This window comes from Eutrigla gurnardus (genome assembly GCF_963514095.1).
Source record: "Eutrigla gurnardus genome assembly, chromosome: 24".
In the NCBI taxonomy this organism is placed as follows: Eukaryota; Metazoa; Chordata; class Actinopteri; order Perciformes; family Triglidae; genus Eutrigla; species Eutrigla gurnardus.
The window spans coordinates 954,338-973,853 of NC_139935.1; the positions used below are offsets into that span (position 1 = coordinate 954,338).

General features: G+C 43.3%; 3 protein-coding genes across 7 annotated transcripts; all 3 read right to left on the reverse strand.

The window, feature by feature from the left end:
• Nucleotides 1-266: 266 nt before the first annotated feature.
• On the reverse strand, nucleotides 267-5,249 carry cyp20a1 (cytochrome P450, family 20, subfamily A, polypeptide 1). The gene is made up of 13 exons (XM_084004409.1): nucleotides 5,077-5,249; nucleotides 4,390-4,439; nucleotides 4,059-4,225; nucleotides 3,787-3,932; nucleotides 3,528-3,695; nucleotides 3,296-3,374; nucleotides 2,650-2,762; nucleotides 2,487-2,541; nucleotides 1,825-1,945; nucleotides 1,442-1,553; nucleotides 1,189-1,253; nucleotides 952-1,041; nucleotides 267-866 (listed from the first exon to the last, which is right to left on the reverse strand). The coding sequence occupies exons 1-13, from the start codon at nucleotides 5,146-5,148 to the stop codon at nucleotides 716-718; spliced, it is 1,389 nt and encodes a 462-aa protein (XP_083860535.1). The 5' UTR covers nucleotides 5,149-5,249; the 3' UTR covers nucleotides 267-715.
• A 475-nt stretch (nucleotides 5,250-5,724) lies between these two features.
• On the reverse strand, nucleotides 5,725-10,001 carry LOC311009745 (transmembrane protein 237A-like). 5 transcript variants are annotated; one of them, XM_084004095.1, is made up of 14 exons: nucleotides 9,810-10,001; nucleotides 9,494-9,559; nucleotides 8,389-8,420; nucleotides 8,261-8,274; nucleotides 8,110-8,175; nucleotides 7,674-7,802; nucleotides 7,420-7,513; nucleotides 7,122-7,279; nucleotides 6,912-7,044; nucleotides 6,633-6,824; nucleotides 6,450-6,523; nucleotides 6,266-6,353; nucleotides 6,060-6,181; nucleotides 5,730-5,957 (listed from the first exon to the last, which is right to left on the reverse strand). In XM_084004095.1, exons 1-14 carry the CDS (start codon nucleotides 9,828-9,830, stop codon nucleotides 5,893-5,895), a joined length of 1,254 nt encoding a protein of 417 aa, XP_083860221.1. In that variant the 5' UTR covers nucleotides 9,831-10,001; the 3' UTR covers nucleotides 5,730-5,892. The 5 variants fall into 5 exon arrangements, with proteins under 5 accessions (XP_083860219.1, XP_083860220.1, XP_083860222.1 ...); XM_084004097.1 differs by having other exon boundaries at nucleotides 5,731-5,957; nucleotides 9,524-9,559; XM_084004093.1 differs by having other exon boundaries at nucleotides 5,725-5,957; nucleotides 6,266-6,523.
• A 118-nt stretch (nucleotides 10,002-10,119) lies between these two features.
• Nucleotides 10,120-19,229, reverse strand: LOC311010132 (MAGUK p55 subfamily member 4-like). The gene is made up of 22 exons (XM_084004657.1): nucleotides 18,910-19,229; nucleotides 17,796-17,917; nucleotides 17,596-17,717; nucleotides 17,424-17,501; nucleotides 17,234-17,317; nucleotides 16,840-16,971; nucleotides 14,387-14,468; nucleotides 13,887-13,972; nucleotides 13,696-13,770; nucleotides 13,426-13,622; nucleotides 13,243-13,301; nucleotides 13,116-13,133; nucleotides 12,973-13,014; nucleotides 12,859-12,879; nucleotides 12,721-12,735; nucleotides 12,276-12,317; nucleotides 11,994-12,167; nucleotides 11,764-11,844; nucleotides 11,541-11,634; nucleotides 11,252-11,360; nucleotides 11,021-11,155; nucleotides 10,120-10,850 (listed from the first exon to the last, which is right to left on the reverse strand). The coding sequence occupies exons 2-22, from the start codon at nucleotides 17,851-17,853 to the stop codon at nucleotides 10,662-10,664; spliced, it is 1,893 nt and encodes a 630-aa protein (XP_083860783.1). The 5' UTR covers nucleotides 17,854-17,917; nucleotides 18,910-19,229; the 3' UTR covers nucleotides 10,120-10,661.
• Between the last annotated feature and the right edge of the window lie 287 nt (nucleotides 19,230-19,516).

A 19,516-nucleotide genomic window follows, 5' to 3' on the forward strand; every position in this document is an offset into this window, starting at 1 on the left:
CACCCTTCATAAGAAGATGTATTACATCACATATTACATTACGTATAATGCTATACTGTATATATATATATATATATATATATATATATATATATATGCTATAAGTGGCATTTGTAATAATTAATTAAATTTCCATATTGAAGTTGAAACCTAATTTGTAATGAGTGATGATCCCATTTCCTACTGACACAAATTCAAAATGCTGTATTTGATGTAGGAAAATTGTTTGTTGGAGGAAATTAAAAGAAAAAACATGACACAAAGCCTCACAATCATCATACATATTTAATAACATGTAAGATGTAACTGTGTTTATGAAAAGTGTAAATGCCATGTGGGCATCATATAAAAGGACAAACAAGTCCCATGTTATCAGGATTTTTTTACTTTGAGCTGTACTTGTGAACAGACATGGTCATAACATGCTCAAGATTGCTGTACATTAAAAACTATGACAACTGTGGGAATACGGTGTGGTGCAAATATGATTGTGTATTAAAAGAAATCCACCAATTTGGGGAAAAGGCCTTGAAAAATGGTGAGAATTGTATTTTAAAAAAGTGGCATCTATCATTATTTTAAAAAGACACGAGTTAATGTGAGAAATTATGTTTCTGCTGCATTCAAGAAATGTTTTGCTGGTAATTCTTTTAAGATGTTGAATAAAAGGGAACTCGTCAGGTCTTCTGCCTGCAGAGGTTTTTAAAAACTAGTTCTAGCTTCTTCTGCTGACAGTGATCCAGGTTTCGTCCTTCGGCGTGGATACCAGCTCGGATCGGACCTCCATGACCTGTCCCTTCAACGGGTGAAGCTTCAGCTGGCGCACCAACGTGGTGAGCAGGACAGTGGCGACAGTGTAGGCAAACCTGTCACACCAAATATAATTGATTGTGACGGTTTCGTTGAAGACACCCAAACAAAGAGAGTTAATCCTGATGCTTTAGTCTTTACCTGAGCTCTGGGCACGTTTGATTCCCAGAGAACCCGAGCAGACAGAAGCTCTTCCTGACTGACTCCTCCTCAAACCGATCCGGGTCAAACCTGAGGGATTATCAGAAATTTGACAAATCAATATATTGTTTCCTATGTTCCAGGATTTCGTTTTTACAACGGTTCCAGTAAATGATGGACATACAGATTAGATACTGATTACTGATCATGTCAATAGCAAATGTATGTAGAGTGAACCTGTATGGCGTGCTCCAGGTGTCAGAATCTTGCAGGACCACTCCCAAAGCGTAGATTACCAAAGTCTGAAATATGGAAAGAATAAAACTCACAATGATTTGCATTTCTTATCATAACCTCATAACAATTTCTTTATCACCTGCATAATAATTATTTGCATTCTGTCTTTGTCTGATTGTCTGGCTGAGATAATCGTGATGAGCTGAAGAGAAATAGATCAACAGAGAGCCACAGGCAGCAGGAAACCAGATACCTCTTTGGGGATGACATGCTGATCGACTTTGCCCTCCACTCCTTGAAGCCGAGCCGCGACGGGGGTCAGCTTGGCGGTCCTCACCGTCTCGTTGAGGACCTGCTGGCAGTATCTTTCCAAGGACAGAAATGTGATAATATCAAGGTTATCGAACACAACAACTGTGCCCGGATGTTCAAAAATATGAAGAACAAAGTATCTTTGGATCTTTGAAATCATAATCTTGAATTATTACACCTCCTCCTGGCATATCTATGTCGTTTTTTAAATGCATTATCTTTCCTTTTTCCTCTAAAAGTGCACCAAAACCAAGTGTCTACCCTGAGATAGAATAGATGGGACATTTTATGGATTACATGTTAAGCCAGGTCCAAACGTCTTACCTGAGTTGAGGGATCTTGTCCAAGGTAACTGGGTCCGAACCCAAAACCTCCTCCATCTCCTGGTACAGTTTGTTCTGAACTTCCTCTGAGGTGGACAGGAAGTGAAGAGCCCAAATACACACTGTCAACGAAACATTTAACATTTAAGCTTCAGAGAATTGAGAAAGGAGAGTTTTGGGGTTTGATTTCTCAGATACTTTAGTTGCTATTTATGGACATGGGTTGACTGTTGCGTGCCATTTAAAATGTAATTTAATTTAAATAGTTGTTGACTGCCGCCTGAAATAATTAATTAATCAATTATTTAATTAGAGGCGCTGCTCCTCCACATCGAGAGGAGCCAGTTGAGGTGGCTCGGGCATCTGTATCGGATGCCCCCTGGACGCCTCCCTCGGGAGGTGTTCCAGGCATGCCTCACCGGAAGGAGACCCCGAGGAAGACCCAGGACACGCTGGAGTGACTATGTCACCCGGCTGGCCTGGGAACGCCTTGGGGTCCTCCCGGAGGAGCTAGGGGGAGTGTCCGGGGAGAGGGAAGTCTGGGCGTCCCTGCTCAGGCAGCTGCCCCCGCGACCCGGTCCCGGATAAGCGGAAGACAATGGATGGATGGATGGAATTATTTAATTAACAGACAGACCACATTTTTTAATGATTGTAACTTACAATTGGCAGTGATGACGCATCCAGCCAAAGTGAAAACCATACAGTCCTCCATGATCTGAAACAAATATGAAAAAAATATTTCAGTGCGTTTTTGGTAACCAAGACGATCCCTCAGTTGCCTTTTGGGTTTTAAACTAGACTCATGACCTCATTCAGTATTCACCTGTCGTTCTGTGAGGCTGGACTGGAGCAGAGCGTCAACAAATGCCACCTGCTTCTTCTGGGCTTTTCTCTCCTTCGCAATCGACAGCAGCACAGACTCCATCTCTGACAGAGCTGAACATCCAGGCAGGAAGCAAAAAAAGTAATACAAAATAAAAAAGCATTGTCATTTGACTTCAGTTACTTTTTCCACATTTTTGGCAGCTGCCTGAAACTCACACTGGGGTCACAAGTTAAAAAAAAAGACTGAATTTGATGCATACGTCTCGCTTTCCAGCTCTTCAGGCAGCATCCGAAATTAACTCCAGCAAGAACCAAGCCCCAGGAACAACCGTCCTTGGCAGATAATCAATAACAGTCCCCCAAAGCAGTGGCTGTTTACTGATTAAGGCAATAATACTGAATGGGTTGGTTGTGCACAAGGTCTGTTATCTGTCTGTTTATAAAAATCTGCTCCACACAGATTGTGTCTGAGCCTCTGCAAAGATTTCCTCCTGCTCCTGCATGTCAACACACAGCAGGACGCTGAGACAACAGCTCAACTTGAAGAGGACAGAAGCTAGTGTCCATAAATACGTCAACAACTCGACATATATTACGTCAGTTCTGTTGAAGCTGAGAAAACACATGATGCAAACCTCACTCACCCTTCTCATAATGTCCTTTCCTGCTGGAGCTCTTCTCCAGGGAGCCATCCAAGTAACCCTTTCCAATTTCTGACCAGATCTGATGAAATGGCAGAGGAGAGAAAACAAAAAATTAAGTGATACATCTCAGCAGAACATTATGAGGTCAAAGAAACGGTCCATAGGTATTTCTAAACCCCAAAGAAGTAAAATGAGACTGTTCAACTAGTACACTGTCACTTTTCCATCTCACCGCCTCGTGGTTCTTGCGGAAGGAGAGGACCTCAGTGTCGTCCCTGAAGCTCTCGCCCAGTGCCAGCTGGGTGACAGTCTTCATGGACAGACCAAGCAGATGGGCACACAAAGGGGTATGCTGAGTCTCTGGGAATGACTTCCACTTCCCCACCAGCTGCTCCACCAGCTACGTAAAAAGAGGGTGTATTTGGAAATACATCTGAATGCTTCGTAGCGGTTTGCAGTAGTAAATATGTCTTTTCATGTGTGATACAAACCTTGAGCACAAGAGGGAAGTTGTTCTTCAGTGTGCTGTTGATGGCACTCTCATACACTTTTTTCCTTATTACTGTCTCGGAGGCCCCGCCTCCCATTCCCGACTGGTAACCCAGCAACGACTTCAGCATCGTCTCAAAGGAGTCAGCTGACGAGCAAAAATAGCAAGGCTTTGTTTATTTTTGTCTACTACACAGACACAGTCTCTGTGACATCTTCACTCAGTTGGACAACAGTCAAATCCAAGCTGCATGGAAAATGCCGGTGCACTTACTGGCGTGGTTGGGGTTGATGTGTTGCCGTAGCTGGTGCACAGAGCCGAGGCTGACCACCGGCCGACCACCGAACCAGAACGAAGCCACAGAACCAAACTCCTGATGCAGACTGACGAGGAACTCGTGCAGACTGCCTCTGGTCACTATGTCCTGCAGGTTCCCATCCCTGAGGGAGCAGACAGCCATAGTGTTAGGTTAATGTGAATAACCGATTATGTGCATTTACTGCACACTGCCCCATATGCCATGTATGTTTTGTCAATAATAGTTTTGACACAATATTTTTATTTGTTTTGATGTAATTGACTTCATATCATCCTGAAGACTTACTTCTCATCTGTAGGATTGAGACCCGGGATGCCAGATACCCTTCTGGATGACTGAAATGAAGAGTAGACATTATATTTATACATTTATACAGACAATACTCTTCTGGGTGACTAAAAACAAGAGTAGAAATGTAATTTATTTATTTATACAGACAATATAGTGTACTTCCAACACTGACTGGTTATTCCTTTCCCAATAGCGTGGAAAAGTTGTTGTGCCATTCAGTAGTATGGAATCTCATTGAATAACATGACGATTTAATACTTCCTCGCTTACAAACTAACACACACATTGTATGATACATCACCATTGTCATCTGATCTATACTTAAGGTCTTTGGGTGAAATCGGCATACAAATGGCGTACTTTACACCATATATTTTCTAAAATGTAACGGAAATGGCTAGATTGGGTAAAGGAATCATGGGTGCTCGTTACCGCCCACACCCATCCTTGCAAATGTATTTCACAGAACCAAGTTATCTATTAGTGTGTTGGAGGTACGCCGAAATGAGAACAGAATTGTCACATTTCGTTGAAGACCTTGAATGATATTATAAGACACGTTTTCGCTGACCGGTTATGAAAGGAAATTGAATCAACACTTTTTTGAGGGGCTATTGGCGCAACAACTTCTACGTAGCTAACGTTAGCCTTAACTTGAAGCTAACTTTTGCAGCGACTTACCGGGTACAAATACAAAACAGCGCCGACCAAAATTATGACAAACGTGACGGCAAAGATAGCAAAGTCCAGCATGACTTATCAGTTATAATAGCACAACTTTTCTAACGTATCTTCATGAATATCTGAATAGACAGTTACCACGTCAACAGAACCTGAACGGGCACGATTGACTCTGTGTTTGACTACACGGCCTGGAGCGGAGGCAGAGCAAAGTAATCGAACTCAGTAAGAATCGATGGATCAGATCCAGCGGATCAATTATATTGAATACAATTAAATAAAAATTGATTTATTCTCTCTTCCCTCTCCCCGGACACTTCCCCTAGCTCCTCCGGGAGGACCCCAAGGCGTTCCCAGGCCAGCCGGGTGACATAGTCACTCCAGCGTGTCCTGGGTCTTCCTCGGGGTCTCCTCCCGGTGGGGCATGCCTGGAACACCTCCCGAGGGAGGCGTCCAGGGGGCATCCGATACAGATGCCCGATACAGATGCTCCCATGCATCTTATAATTCTTACAATTATGCATATAGTTATTGCATCTAATGATGATAGGCTATAGGAGATATACCGTAAATATTTAAGTAAGTATGATAAAATCACAATTCCCATATGTTTGAACAGGTTTCACATAATTCCTTCAGTATGTAATAAAGAGTCGTTGGATTTCTTCGATAAATATTTATAAAGAGATGACACATTCACATTTTAAAAATACAAAAATAATCTAAAACACATTCAGAGTTATACAGTGCAAAAATATGTGCAAAATGACAACAAAACTAGTACGTGTCAGAGCAGATGAACAGATTATTTCTTTGTCAGGCAATCATTTCTGATTTGTCCTCTGGCTGGGGAGGCTCAATCCTCATGTCATTCAGGCAATCTGAGGAAGAAGGACATGATAATAAAACAATCATAAAACTCGCTTTTAAAAATAATATTCAAGGTGGATTTGAAATATTCAACACAGACTATTTCCTTTTACCCTGAGTGTAGTCTGTGTCTGGTTGGGTGGCGATGAAGATCCAGGCCAGCCCCACCAGCAGAGCCACCACCAGGTTGACTGTCACCCATGGGTGGAGAATCTGGTGCTCCAAACCTGGTGGCCTAGAGAAGAAAAAAGGGTGCTTCATGCATCACATCCAGGCTTCATAGTAAGACAGAAATATCGATTGATTCCAGCGAGCTCACCATACTGTTGTGTTGAGGATTGGGTACAGGTTGATTCGATCGCTGGTCATCTGCTGGCTCAGAGAGAGGACCAACGCTGCGAAATACACTGGAGGAACCCAGAGAAAAATAAACAAATAGTGTGAAGTGAAACAGCTTTGTTTAGAAACCTGTGTTGAAGCGATAAGAAATAGTGTGGACTCACAGAATGAGGCGAGAGCAACCGGGTTCAGTGTGATGAAATCCTGCAGAGCCGCGGAGCTTTTGGCCAGGTTCACTCTGAGAACACAAGATTTGATCGTTTTCAGCGTCATTCCTCTTCATACTTTTACACACAAATACATTTTTACCGAGCAGCTTCACCGGAGGTTTTATTTGGGGGCTTTACCTGTCAAAGGCGGCCACCGTGCTGATGGCCAGCAGCATGTAGAGCAGAGACTGGGAGGGGTAGGCCAGGCTGTGGTACTGCTCCAGCAGGTTGGACAGAGTGGTGAGGTGCTGCCCAGCTAACATGTACACCACTACGATGTTCCACGCGGCGTAGCCCGCTAGGAAGCCATGGCAATACAGACCGAACACCCTGCAACACATAGAAAGTAGAGGAGAGACATTCAGGGAGGGGGCCGCAGGCATTTTATTTTCATTGTATAAGACACCTTTCCTTCACCTGAAGCCTCCGTGCACTCTGAGAGAAACGTCTCTGGTGGTCCAGAGCGGCTGGATGTGCTGGAAATCTGTCATGTTTTCCGTCTGGTCGCTGGTTTTCCTCCAGTCTGAGCGCTCAGCAGCCTGGAAACGCTCTGCAGTGCGAACACACAAGAATTACACATTTTGCTATTTAACATACGCAACTACATCTTCTTCTGTTTTTACTCACTATTCCTCTCGACAAAGACTTTTCCCACTGGCTGGCTCTGACCATGTGGCGCCGAGAAAAGGGAATGCTGGGGGATAGGAGGAGGGGTGTCGGTGATAATATCATCATCTTCTATGTCCAACTCATCAGGAAGCTGAGATTCAACAACTTTGGATTTCCTGAAATGACAAGAATAATGGTCAAAGAGAAAAATGTACCATATAAGAAATACTTTTCTCTGAATTCATATCCAATCTTACCTACACTTGTCCATGGGACTTGGACTTAATGATAACTCTACTAAGTGTTATTTTCTTACTTTTTCTTTCTGGGTTTTCTGACCACTTCTTCTCCGTCAGTGGTCTGATCTGCTGCATCTCCGTTTACCAGGTCGGTTTGGTCATCATCAAGATCTGAAACCATGAAATCACACATCTTTATATGTCATGATGAACCCTGGGCTGCTCGTAGTTACCAACGCAGAGATCAGTCTGAAAGACCCTTTTGAGGGAAATTGTTTTCTTGTGATGGCCGAAAAGCATAAACAGGTCAACTTATATTTTCGGTCTTTACCTATAGTGGCAGCTTTCTTTTTCTTCCTCCTCCTCTGAGGTGGCGCATCTGTCGCCGGTTCAAGGGTAAGTTGCTCTCCGATGTCAGATTCCGTCCGGCTGCCCAGTCCTCCCATTTCCACCCCGTGATCTAAACAGGAAACAGCAGAAGTACAACTGACATTGCTCCCTTGCAGCAGTCCATGATCTAAATGTGATTCTACATTTCAAAGCTACATTATATTGAATGTTTTTGTTTTTAAATGATAAAACTGAAGTTTAAAAAAAAAAACTTCATGTGAGAAGTGATTCAAACCACTGGCCTACTTAAGTATCTTAAGTATTGTTAAGTCAGTCTTAAAGGACCATGTGAGCCTTCATGTTGGGGTGAACTGGCCCATTAATCAATACACAAACACACTTATGATGCAGCAAAGATGCATTTATGTGTTACGCACCGAACGTATCATCGACTCCATTCGTCTCCTTTCGAACCTTCTTCTTCTTCTGTTTCAGTGCTGGTACTTCTCATGTACAAGGTGAGAAATCAAGAAAAGTTCATTAAGTTGTCAGTAAAAGATGAGGTGAATTTACCAAATCCTGACTCACCCGCTGTGTCTTGACTTCATGTTTCCACACGCCAGATATAAGAGAGAAGAAGAGGTTTAGTTTGACTGTTCGGCATAAATACCGTAGATTCATATATTACATCACGATAGAAAGACACTTTTACTTACCTCGGCATTGTTGGAAGTGCTCTCTGTCCTTGCTTAAGAGACAAAAAGAGAAGTGTGAGTCCAAGTTTTGTTCTTTGTGTTTGAATAATAACCTCAATCCTTACCTTATTTCCCTTCTTTTGGTTACTTTTGTGATTTAACAGCGTCTCAGCACATTAACCAAGGTAATACCACATAGAGGGCAATACGTCGCAGTAGTTCATAACAATAATTCATAATATCATCGCTAATCATTCATGATCCATGACATGGAATAAGCAGCAGAAAATGGATGGATGGATGAAGTAATACAAAAAATAGTTGATTTCAGCCTTTTTCTAAAGCTTTTATTCAAAGAAAACAGGAATAAATTAAGTTTTGTACAACAATATTACAAGTTGACCTATTATACTTCTACAACCCACAACCATAAGAAATCTGCTTTACGGTTGGTAAAATTGGATTGAGAAGGTCTAATCAAACGAAGCATAAAGACATTAACAAATTACCTCTCGTCAGATGCAATACACCAGGATGCAAAGAAGAGATTAAAATTCAGATGTCGTGAGAGCTGTATAGCATACAGTCAGATAAGACTGTACTGATGTCTTTCTGGTCATTTCACCAAAGAACCAATATAAGAGTGGAGAGCGGCTACACGTAACATCCTGGCCGTGGCTGTTAAATCCTGATCCTCGGCTAAATCTGTGTTCATACATCCGCCAGGCCTGGGGATTACTCAGGGCAGAGGTCATGCGTCTCAAACATTTTAGAGTGTGTGTGAGTGAAATGTCCAGGGGAAAGTGTTGATCTGTGGAGTCCGTTTTAATCTTCCTGACAATGCTTGTAAACACCAGCCTGATATACTCTGCTAAATTACCTTTAAAGGTTTTGTGAGGTGACAATTAATGTATAAGAAGGTATATTTCTTTAGATGACGTAAGAAATGAAGTCACTTTTAAACTGTTGCTTTATTTTGTCCAAATCCACAAACAATCACAATACATGTATGTATGTGACACAGTACACATTTAATTTGAACTGTGAAACATGTATATGGTTTGGTTATGAGCTGATAAGGTTATTATTGTAACGTTAACTTGCAATTACTTAAACATTAGGTTACCGTAATAACACCTGGAGTACCCGGATTTACCTGCGGAAGAGGCGGCAGCTCCCTGGGTCGCATTTTCTATCACAGAAAAACAGAAAACATGTTAACAGTTTACAAGTATCCCACATTTAACTTATTACGACTAGTCTGAGGCAATTAATCGGCAGTTAGCTTGAGTCAGTTTACACCAAAAATCACGCATAAAAAGTTTGCACAATATTACAATTTCCTCGAAATAGCACTGAATGCTATCGCTATAGCTACAATAACTGTTACAGTTAAAGCTGCCGTTACCGTTAAGTTACCGTTATTAATGAAAAGTAGTTACCTTCGAGTCTCTCGTATCCATACTATGTAATTTTTCCTACAAAATAACCTTTAAATATTCAGTCAGTTAAACGATCTTCAGTCTATACGTATATTTGAACGATTAGAGCCGTTAAAAGGCGAGTAAACTACTTCTTATTATGATTATTTGCTTTGTTTACGGTCTGCAAGATGAGAGCTGTAACCCGGATGCACTTCCGCGTAGCACAAAATACTTCCGGTAACTTCAAAATAAGAGCTCCCATTCATAGCAATAACACGGATGAAATAAACTTCATGAATAAATAACTAACTATCAGATGTAATTTATTAATTTCACAAACAGGTACAAATATTAAAATATTAGTATAATAGTTGCTTGCACTTTTGCATATCATCACATTATTTTTTATTAAATAAGGACACAAAGTGTAATTTCTGTGCCTTTTGGCATACAATGACATATTTTAGGCTACAGCAATCCACAAAAGAAATGACACAAATTCAGAATGAAAAACAAAATATATATCATGAAACCTCTTTGCTTATGTAAACATGAATTGGGAAATATCACATTCCTTATTGCAAGTCTTTGTAAAACAGTGGGGGAGAAGGGCAAGAAAGCTGCACCAATAATAAAGTACTACAGTAATAAGAGAGAGAGCTATGGCTCAAGTTCCTTCTTAATTTGAGAACCAGATCAAACACACAAGTAACATCAAGATCTAAATAGTTAGATTCCTTTCCTGCCCTACTCCCCTAAACATGCCAATAATTTACAATGGGGAACCTGTTAAATAAACAGACAATAACTGCTGCCATGATAGTAGGGTCACATTTCTCTCGTCCCCTTTGTCTCCGCCTCCGTCCTCTCTCACGTGCTGGTGGGTCGTATCCAGCTGGCCGGGACCCACTGCGGCTCGTCCTGCGCCTTCCTCACCGCCGTCAGCAGCTGGACGCAGGAGTCCTGCAGCTCATCGTTGATGATCACGTGGTCGAAGTACTGACAGAAGTGAGACTCGATCTTGCGGGCGGATTCCTCCATCTCTTGGAAGTCTTCGTCCTGTTGGAGGAAACAAAAGTCAAAACTGATTCCATACTACAGAGTATCTTAAAATAGATTGTTGTGGAAATGTATGGAATGTAAGCATAATTACTGGCAACCTTTATCAGGTCTTCTTCAGGTGAAAATGCCAGCTTATAACGTATATTAATGATAAAATCTGGACTTACCTTGAACGGTCGGTTGGTGTAGTAGTTGGTGGTGATGCAGGCGTCCTTTCTCGTCTCTCTGAGGCGCTCCGATGGAGGAGGCTTCACGTAGATGATGTAAGCCCTCAGCTCGTGAGTCCTCACGGCGTGAATAGCCTGATAGGAGAAGTGACACATACAAATTAAAGCCTCAGAGTGATACGAGTTAGTGGTGCTTTGGGAAGAGGACAGTGACATCATCGCTGTTCTTACATTCGCATCGATGTCCATGACGCAGATCTTTCCGCTGTTTAAAACGTCCCTCACAGACTCGATGGTGGTGCCGTACATGTTCCCTTTGTGTTCCCCGTACTCTAAAAACCTGCAGGACATTATTGTATTTTTAATCAAACACACATAAATGACTAGTACTTGATGTTTCTGAATACATTATATAAATATAGAGAAATATGTATTAGTTGTGATATACACAATCACAGCTTTCTAGAATTTCAGTGGGTGTCATTCATTATTCATGGATTCACAGGGGAGACATTTGCACCTGTTGTTATACATCATGTTGTCGAAGATTTCCCTGCTGGTGAAGTGATATTCTCTGCCAGACTCCTCGTATCCTTTGGGTGCTCTTGTGGTGTCTGGTGAAGGGGGATAATATATTGTTCTTGTTTCTCTTGGAGACAAACAATCACTCAACAGCTGACGAATGATCATCATAAAACAAAAAAAACCGATACAGAAAAAAGATGATGATGATTTGTACGTACGAGGTACAGCTCCCTGGAACATGTTGGGGTTCAATTCAATGAATCGCCTCCGGACTTCATTCACGCCCACGCCGGATGGACCTGGGAATAGAAAAAAAGGATTTAATCACAGTGAATTTTCCGTTTGATGTATGAAACTGTAGTTTTTTAAAATATATTTACATGCTCTGTAAGAAATACGTGTTTTTAGAGACTGTAGGGGAACTAGGATGTGAGTGTTGAAGCTGTACCTAAGAGGACGATGAGGCGGTGTGCATCCTGCGGGTGGCGCTGGTAGCGCACCACCTCCTCGTAGGGGCTGTTGAGGGTGCTGTGGCAGCTGCTGGGGCAGCGGGTGTGGCAGGGCGGCTGGGTGTTGCTGTGAGACCGCCGCCGGCACAGACGCATGCTGCGCCGGAAGCCCACTGAAAGAAAAATCAAAGAAAACCCTGATAATCAACATAACTTATATATAAATGACTTCTGATGCACGTATCAGTGCAGGTGAGTGTCAAATCTTTGCTCAGACTTACCTACGTAGATCCCTTGAGAGTTGCTGCAGAAGTCATCCTCCTCTGGTTGAAGAGAAGCAGAGTAGACGGTAAAAAGATAAACACAGAAATACATACAGAAACGAGAAAATATTCTATATAACAGGAAGTGTGAACTGTCATTTCATGACCATAAAAGGGGCGGATCTCCTGAGAATTAACAGTTTAAATTAGAGCTAGACAATTATGCAATATTTTTGAGTTAATCAATAATGTGACACTATTTTGGCTAAGGCTGTTCCAGGAATCTGGCTGCTACTGGACTTAAGTAAAGTTGTAGGACTGAAACTGAAGCAGCAGAGGCAAAACAAAGTCTATCCTACAATTCCCATAATCCAATGCATCAAATTTGAAACATTGACCTCCTAAATGAGGGAGTTCACTCTCCACATGCAGATAAAAGGACAAACAACTGGGGTTTTCTCACCTTCTCTGAGCTCTTCTGACATTTCCCCGACAGCCAGAGAGTTTGGAAAAGAAGCAATAAGAAATGTTGCAGATGAAGAACAGTAGACAAGGCGACACCGAATTCCAAACCAGATAAGTTCAACAAAGACTTACCTACCAGATTCAAAGGCCTCCTCATCTGGCAGAAAGGAAACAACACATGAGGGAAATTAATCACAGAGCAGCAAAGATGCGGACAAGTCTGCGTATCAAAGATCATATGGGGCTTTACCTGCTTCCATGCATTTATCATCGATGGCCATCATGTCTTCCTCTGATGGTGGAGAATGAAAATAAAGTTACATCTATAACATGTAATTAATATAATTTTAAAACTATACGATGCAAACACTACATGAAGTGTAATCTCCTTACCTTCTTCTACAGTGCTCACTTCAGTAAGCGTGGGGTAAAACACAACGGAAACTCAAATGTGAAACCCGGTTGTAGAGAGGCCGTCAACTCTGACACTGTTACGACGTTTTAAGTGAAGGGAACTTACAGGTGTGTATGCAGGCATGTGGCTGATAAGGCTGAGACCACCAGAACTCCCTCTGCTTCCTGGTACAACATGCACATTACCGTTCAAATGATGGATGCCACATCACACACTAACTGCTCATACATGTATATGGTTTTAGTGAAATATAAGCCAATAAATAAGAGACATCTCAACTCTCCTGACCGTTTCAGCAGGTTCGCGGAGGGGATGAGGCCGGCGCAGCCCGTGTTGCAGGGCAGTTTATTGGCCTGCCACCAGAGGGCGTCTGTCTGGTCCACGATCTCCAGGATGTCACCTTTTCTGAAGCTCATACCAGCGTCAGCGCAGGGGATAGCCGGGTCCTGCTGGGGGCTGTAGTCTGCCATGGACCGCACGTAGAGCTACCAGAGACGTTGCTTTATTATGATGACATATACATGTGTTTTTTTAATGTGTGTATGGATGATGACTTACCATCGTCCGGTTGTGGACCGGCCTTTCTGTGATGGGAATGACCTTGAACATAATGGTGCCTTGTGACCTCGCTTGCTGATTGGTTGGAATAAAAAAAACATGGATTAGTTTGCAGATATTGACAACTCCTAGACTTTCTGGAAAATGGATTCAGCGCACTGACAAAAAAATGAAATCCAGGAAAGACGTACCACAACTTGGATGACTTGCTCAGGTTCCAGCCCATCCACAGGAAAACCATTCACCTCCATGATCCGGTCCCCTGCATGGAGCAGACCTGCACGCACACACAAAACCTTACATTTAAATAATGGTATCAACTTGACAAGTTGTTCACCTTAAACTGCTTCTTTCAGGGCGTGAACATCTCCAAAAACCTGGTTATTTTTAAATTGACAGAAATATGTATACCTTACTCTTGATATCATACTGCCTTTTACCTCATATATACCATAATATGTTCTAATTAGAATAGAGAGAACAAATAAGATAAAATAAATGTGCATAATCAACAGGAAACAATACAATTTGAATTTAATTTGATGCTCTAAATACTACGAAAGTCAGTACTGTATTTGTTACCGTGTCATATCACCAACATATTCTAAATAAAATACAAGTCTAAAACGTTCTAGTTCAAGCTGGCATGTACAGTGAATTGAGGACATTATCCTGGAGATGACAGGCTCACCACTTCGATCAGCCAGCCCTCCGTGAATCACCCGGGCAACAAAAATCTCCCCTGTGATCTCGTTCCTCTTTATAGTCGCTCCCTGGAACAGAAAGGATGAAAACAGAGAATAAATAAAGCTGCTGTAATGTGCAATAGAGGTCAAACCCAAACACGCAAATGAAGACAAATAAAACAGGATTTAAAGACTCAAGGATGAGATTGGAGGGTTTAAATTATGACGGTGTAGGCAGAAAAATAGCAATGACACAAATGGAAGCTGATGAAGGTCCTGAAATGAGGGATCCAGAATGAAATGGCCGACAGCACGATGGACGAAAACGCTGAGATGCAACAAAAAGTAGGTAATAAATGTCAGCTACCACCGCGTGCGTCTGCAGGTCAGCCACTCGGCAGAGACGACTTGAAAGGACCCAAGAAGTCCACTCTTTGGACACTCTTCGGTGTCTCTCACGTTGCCTTCTTCTTCTTCCTCCTCTTCTTCCGCTGGTTGGAACGACTTCCTTTCACAGCGTGGCTGGTCTCCTTGGGCTCATCCAGCCGGCCGTTCATCAGGAGGTGCTTGGGCGCTTGAAGCTCAGGGTGCTTCTTCTGTGGCGAAGGGGCATTCTTGGTGTTCAGGGTGGTTCGGGGTGACCCGTGGCAGGAAACGGACAGACAGCTCGTCCCCTGAGAGGTGGACGGTGCTTCCAGGGAGCTGCCGAGGGAGCTGGAGGAGGAGGAAGGAAGCGAGGGGAAGAAACATCTGGATTGGTGTGTCAGAGACGGACGCTTCTGAGTTTGGCCTTTCTTGGGTGTGCCGTCTTGCTCAGAAGGATTCGGGGTGTTGGTCTCAGCCCTGGTGGCGGCGAGGAGCGTCTGCAGCCTATCCACCACCTGAGTGAGAAGGGCCAAGGCCTGGGAGTTGTCCTGGACCGTCTCTGACATGCGTTCAGTCGCAGCTGCCATCTTCTCCCCGAGGAGCTTGATGTCTTTGGTGCTGCTCTCCATGGAGCAGGCAGCCAGCTGCACCGTCGTCCTCAGCTCGTCCAGACTCTCCTGCTTGGCGAGCTCCACGGGGGGCAAATCCAGCACGCGGCGAGGGCGCATGGGGCTTGGTGGGGCAGTGTGGATGCGAGGGCTTTGGCTTCGAAGCCGGGGAGGCAGACCCGGATGGAAGTAGTCGGGACCGGTGAGACACGGGGGAGACATAGTCCACCGCCGGGCTGTGGGATGTGGCGATGAAGTGCTGCTGGACTCTCCTGCTTCATATTCATCTCCACTGTCTAGCTCTTCGATGACGTTGTCTCCAATGAAAGAACAGGCGTTACTTATCCATGAAAAAGTAGCTGTGATGGATGATGGATGAAGACTGATGCCGCTTGATGAAACTTTTCTTACCGATCAGGACGGAGCTGTAGACCGCCGGCGCCGAGCGGTTCAGACTTTGCTCCCAGAGCAGGTTGGAGTAACAGACTCTACACCGGCTCATCGTCTTGCTGCAGCACATCTGACAGCTACGACTGGGCTTGTAGCGAGGTGGAGGGTCCGGCCGAGCTGCTGCTGCGTGACACAGCAGCTCGGCCGGCGGGTAGCTGCCTCTGCGAACGCTACACCACGACGAATCATTGCCATCCAGGCACACAGCTGCAGGGCTCTGGACCCTGAAGGCACCGCCTTGGTGTAGCCTCCGCTGGGTTAGATGCCTCAGGGTGTCCCAGTGACTGTGGATCCCCCCTCGGGAGCTTTCTGCACGAGGGGGGGAAGCAATGAGCAGCGGCAGTCCGACTCTGTGGTTGGGAGGCTGCGAGACAACAGAGTCACTCAAAGGTAGAGAGACAAGTTCAAAACAGGAAGTAGAGACTGAGAACTTGGAAAACCACTGGAAAAAAACAGCTTCATCAATCATCGCTTATCAGTCTCACAACAATACTTTCCCTTAAAAGAGTTGTGTTATAAAAGACCCAAAAGACAACGTACAACTTACTTTGGAGACATTGGTTATAAATGAACTCCAAACTAGTTTTTTTAAATCCATCTTTTTCAGCAGTTCCTTTCCTTCCATCTGTAGGAAAATCTGTAGCATCAACAGACAATTACTCAAATGAGAGATTATGAAATTCAAGCATCTGGCCTCCGTTGGATGCAGTCAGCTGTTTGATTTATATTTGGCAACAACAAAAACAAGCCTACATATTAAAAAAAAAAGAAAAAAAAAAATATATATATATATCCACGAGCATCTGCTTCGATTCTATTATGGTCTAGTTTATATACTGAAATATGTGTATGTTTTACAGACAAATACACAACTGAAAATGTGAATAGTTTATTCTAAATATACTCAAAACACACAAATATATTGTGAGCAGCTTTAAGGGTCAGGTCACCAAAATACAAAATCTTTTTTTTATATCCACCGGAGGCCTAAATACTATGGACATTTTAAGCGACAAGGAGACTGTGCAGCTCACCAGAGGCTGTTTGTTCTTGACCAGACAGACGATCCTGGTGGCCTCCTCATCGTCCGGCAGGTCATCTGGCATCGGCGGCAGCACCGGCTCGTAGTCCTTCTGGGCCACCGTATCGTGAGCTGAGAGGAGAGCCTACAAAACATCAAACAGTTGTTTTTTTTTAATTAAAATCTGGAAGTAGTTCAGGTTATGCATGGTTCCCTTTTTTCAGCATGCTCATCTATAAGTCTTTTCATCATTGTGTCAATATAACAAAGTATAAGGCTGCCAGAAACCCAAATTATGAGAAGAATGACCCAGGTGTGTGTAAAAATGTACAAATCTTTTGGTATGATCAGTGAAAATATTACACAGGAAAAAGAAATACAGTTATGTTACTATAAAGACTTCCCACCTGCAGGTGCGGCTGTCTCAGGAGGCGGTAGAGCTCTTTGGCCTCTTCAGAGCAGCCCGGCAACGCTCTGATGTCGATCAGCAGCTACGCAGACAACAAACCACACATTTACCATAAAAAAAAAAAAAAAGACTTCCACATAACAGATGGAAGCAATGAATGATGACTAAAACACAATCTGAAGTGTCACCTGAAGTGACAGTCCTGATGCGTAGTCCAGAGATGGTGCTGGAGAATCTCTCAGCTGCCTTTGGAGACGGTCATAAACCTGAAAACAATGATTAAAACTATAATAACAAAAGCAGTGAACAATTAAATTAAATTTTAAATTTTTTAATTAAAGAATAAGTGAGCTTCCAGACCTTGAGCAGCGACTGCAGCCAGGATGCATTCAGCAGACTGTGGAGGACCTCAGCTCCATCGATGTCCTGGTTCACGGACTTCCTCACCTCATCAATGACATCAGTGAGGATCTGACGCAGACCTGAAACGCACCAGGAGGGTCGTCAGAGCACGAACAGGAAGAACGGCACGAAATGCACCTGCAGAGTCCCATACCGACCTTGTTCTCCGAGTTCACAGTGGGGGTTCAACACCTGAGCCTCCACCGCCTGCCTCATGGTCACTGGACCCCTGACCTTTGACCCCAACTACCCGCTGACCGCTAACAAGGACAGGACAAACCTGGAAAAGTGAAGGGAACGGTGTCACTCACTTTTATAATGGCCATAACAATTTCCCACAGGTGACATTTTCAAATGTTTGGTTCTGCCAACAGTTTAAAACACACCAAAATTATTTAAATGATAATACTTGATTATCAAAAAGCATCTTCTTCTGAAATCTACATGAGAAACAATGATTTTCTGGTTTGTTTTCTCCTCTTCAGAAATCTTGAAATCACTACATTAATATTTTTCTTCTCCCAGATTAAATTGTTGATGTTGGACCCTGATCGATCCTCCTCACCTTCTAATTAAATACATAAACCTGTTGTCTCACATTCCCATTATATAAAGCCCCGTCTGTCTTTGTGGTGACTTGACTGATTTCATTTGTGAATGTGCACCATGTTTTAAAAATAAGAAGTCTTAAAACCAGTGCACAAGACGAGCTGTGACATTATTTATTTACTAAACCGTCTGATATGATGCGAGACTTGGTTCCCACTTCATTCATCCAGCGTGAGCATGCAGGCGGATCAGGTAGGGAGGTGAAGCCACAACTCCATCGGCAGTTAGTGTGAATGGGGTCAGGGGTTAATGGCACACTTCACGGCGGCTTGTGAGAGCAACAGTGATGTAAACACAGAAATGTGCAGACCCTAATCTCCGGTTTGCAAACCATTAGGAGAACGCAAACACCGCCATCAACTAAAATATGTTATTTCTAAGGAGATAATTCAGCAATTTGACATATAAGGACGTCTCTGTGACACACCGGAACAGAAAAACTCTCCTTAAGTCAATAAACTAAATTCAGGCACCTCTTTTTCCTTAATCATGGCTGTGATTAAACTATATTGAAAAGCTTTGATGTATTAAAGCATCAAACTGTTAAAATCTGAAATAAAACAAGAGCAGCTCCTCAAGTGGTTGCTTGTGAAAGGTGGGGGGAGGCTGATCCCTGTGGCCCTCCTTGAAGCCCTTCACTCTTCAGTAAAAAAAGCCTCTTACCTTTACGTCTGGATCCTTAGGGATGTTACAAGCTGCTATCCTTCAGCTCCTGCAGGTTTGAGCACCAACACTTGTGCAGGGAAATGTGCATATGATGGGAAACTATTCCCTGGAGACTGGACGCAGCGCTACACTTTCATCTAGCTGCAGGAAGGGAGAGAGGGAGAGAGAGAGAGAGGGCTGTAATCTCTCCCGATCCCACTTAATCCCAGGCAAGTGCCCGCCTCTGGCCACCGGAAACCAGTTACTCCCTCACCGGCTGGCCGGTAGAGCAGCCAAATCTTCTTAACTCTTTCAGCTTTCTGCAGCACGCAGGAGGAGCCGTGTGGGGAGGAGGCGACTCTGACCGGGGAGGAGAGACTTTAGGTGTCAGGAGGAAGACTTACAAGATGATAAACGTTCCTCAGGATTTTTGTTCTTCCTGTTCTTGGAAAGGGAGATGTGTGATTTAACACTTGTAAAAAAGACATTAGGGGGTAATCAAAGCATCTGCTAATCTGCCTCGCCAGCTGTGGTTAATGGAGAGTGGACATCGGATCAACAATCTTTCGTCTCTTTCAAACACAAATCTGTCAGGAATGAGGGTAATCTCCTGATTGGTAATCTC

What these genes read in the sequence shown, in the direction of transcription:
- LOC311010132 (XM_084004657.1), bottom strand. Translation starts at nt 17,853, where the DNA reads ATGAGGCAGGCGGTGGAGGCTCAGGTGTTGAACCCCCACTGTGAACTC. An exon ending in TCAAGAACAAACAGCCTCTG is followed by an intron (nt 14,469 to 16,839) that starts GTGAGCTGCACA and finishes TTTCTGTTCCAG; the next exon opens with GGAGCGACTATAAAGAGGAA. An exon ending in CGGTCCACAACCGGACGATG is followed by an intron (nt 13,623 to 13,695) that starts GTAAGTCATCAT and finishes CGTCTCTGGTAG; the next exon opens with CTCTACGTGCGGTCCATGGC.
- cyp20a1 (XM_084004409.1), bottom strand. Translation starts at nt 5,148, where the DNA reads ATGCTGGACTTTGCTATCTTTGCCGTCACGTTTGTCATAATTTTGGTC. An exon ending in CTCAATCCTACAGATGAGAA is followed by an intron (nt 4,226 to 4,389) that starts GTAAGTCTTCAG and finishes CTGCTCCCTCAG; the next exon opens with GGATGGGAACCTGCAGGACA. An exon ending in ACTTCCCTCTTGTGCTCAAG is followed by an intron (nt 3,696 to 3,786) that starts GTTTGTATCACA and finishes CTTTTTACGTAG; the next exon opens with CTGGTGGAGCAGCTGGTGGG.
- LOC311009745 (XM_084004093.1), bottom strand. Translation starts at nt 9,830, where the DNA reads ATGGATACGAGAGACTCGAAG. An exon ending in GTACTCCAGGTGTTATTACG is followed by an intron (nt 8,421 to 9,493) that starts GTAACCTAATGT and finishes TTGTCTCTTAAG; the next exon opens with CAAGGACAGAGAGCACTTCC. An exon ending in TGGAGTCGATGATACGTTCG is followed by an intron (nt 7,803 to 8,109) that starts GTGCGTAACACA and finishes TTTCCTGTTTAG; the next exon opens with ATCACGGGGTGGAAATGGGA.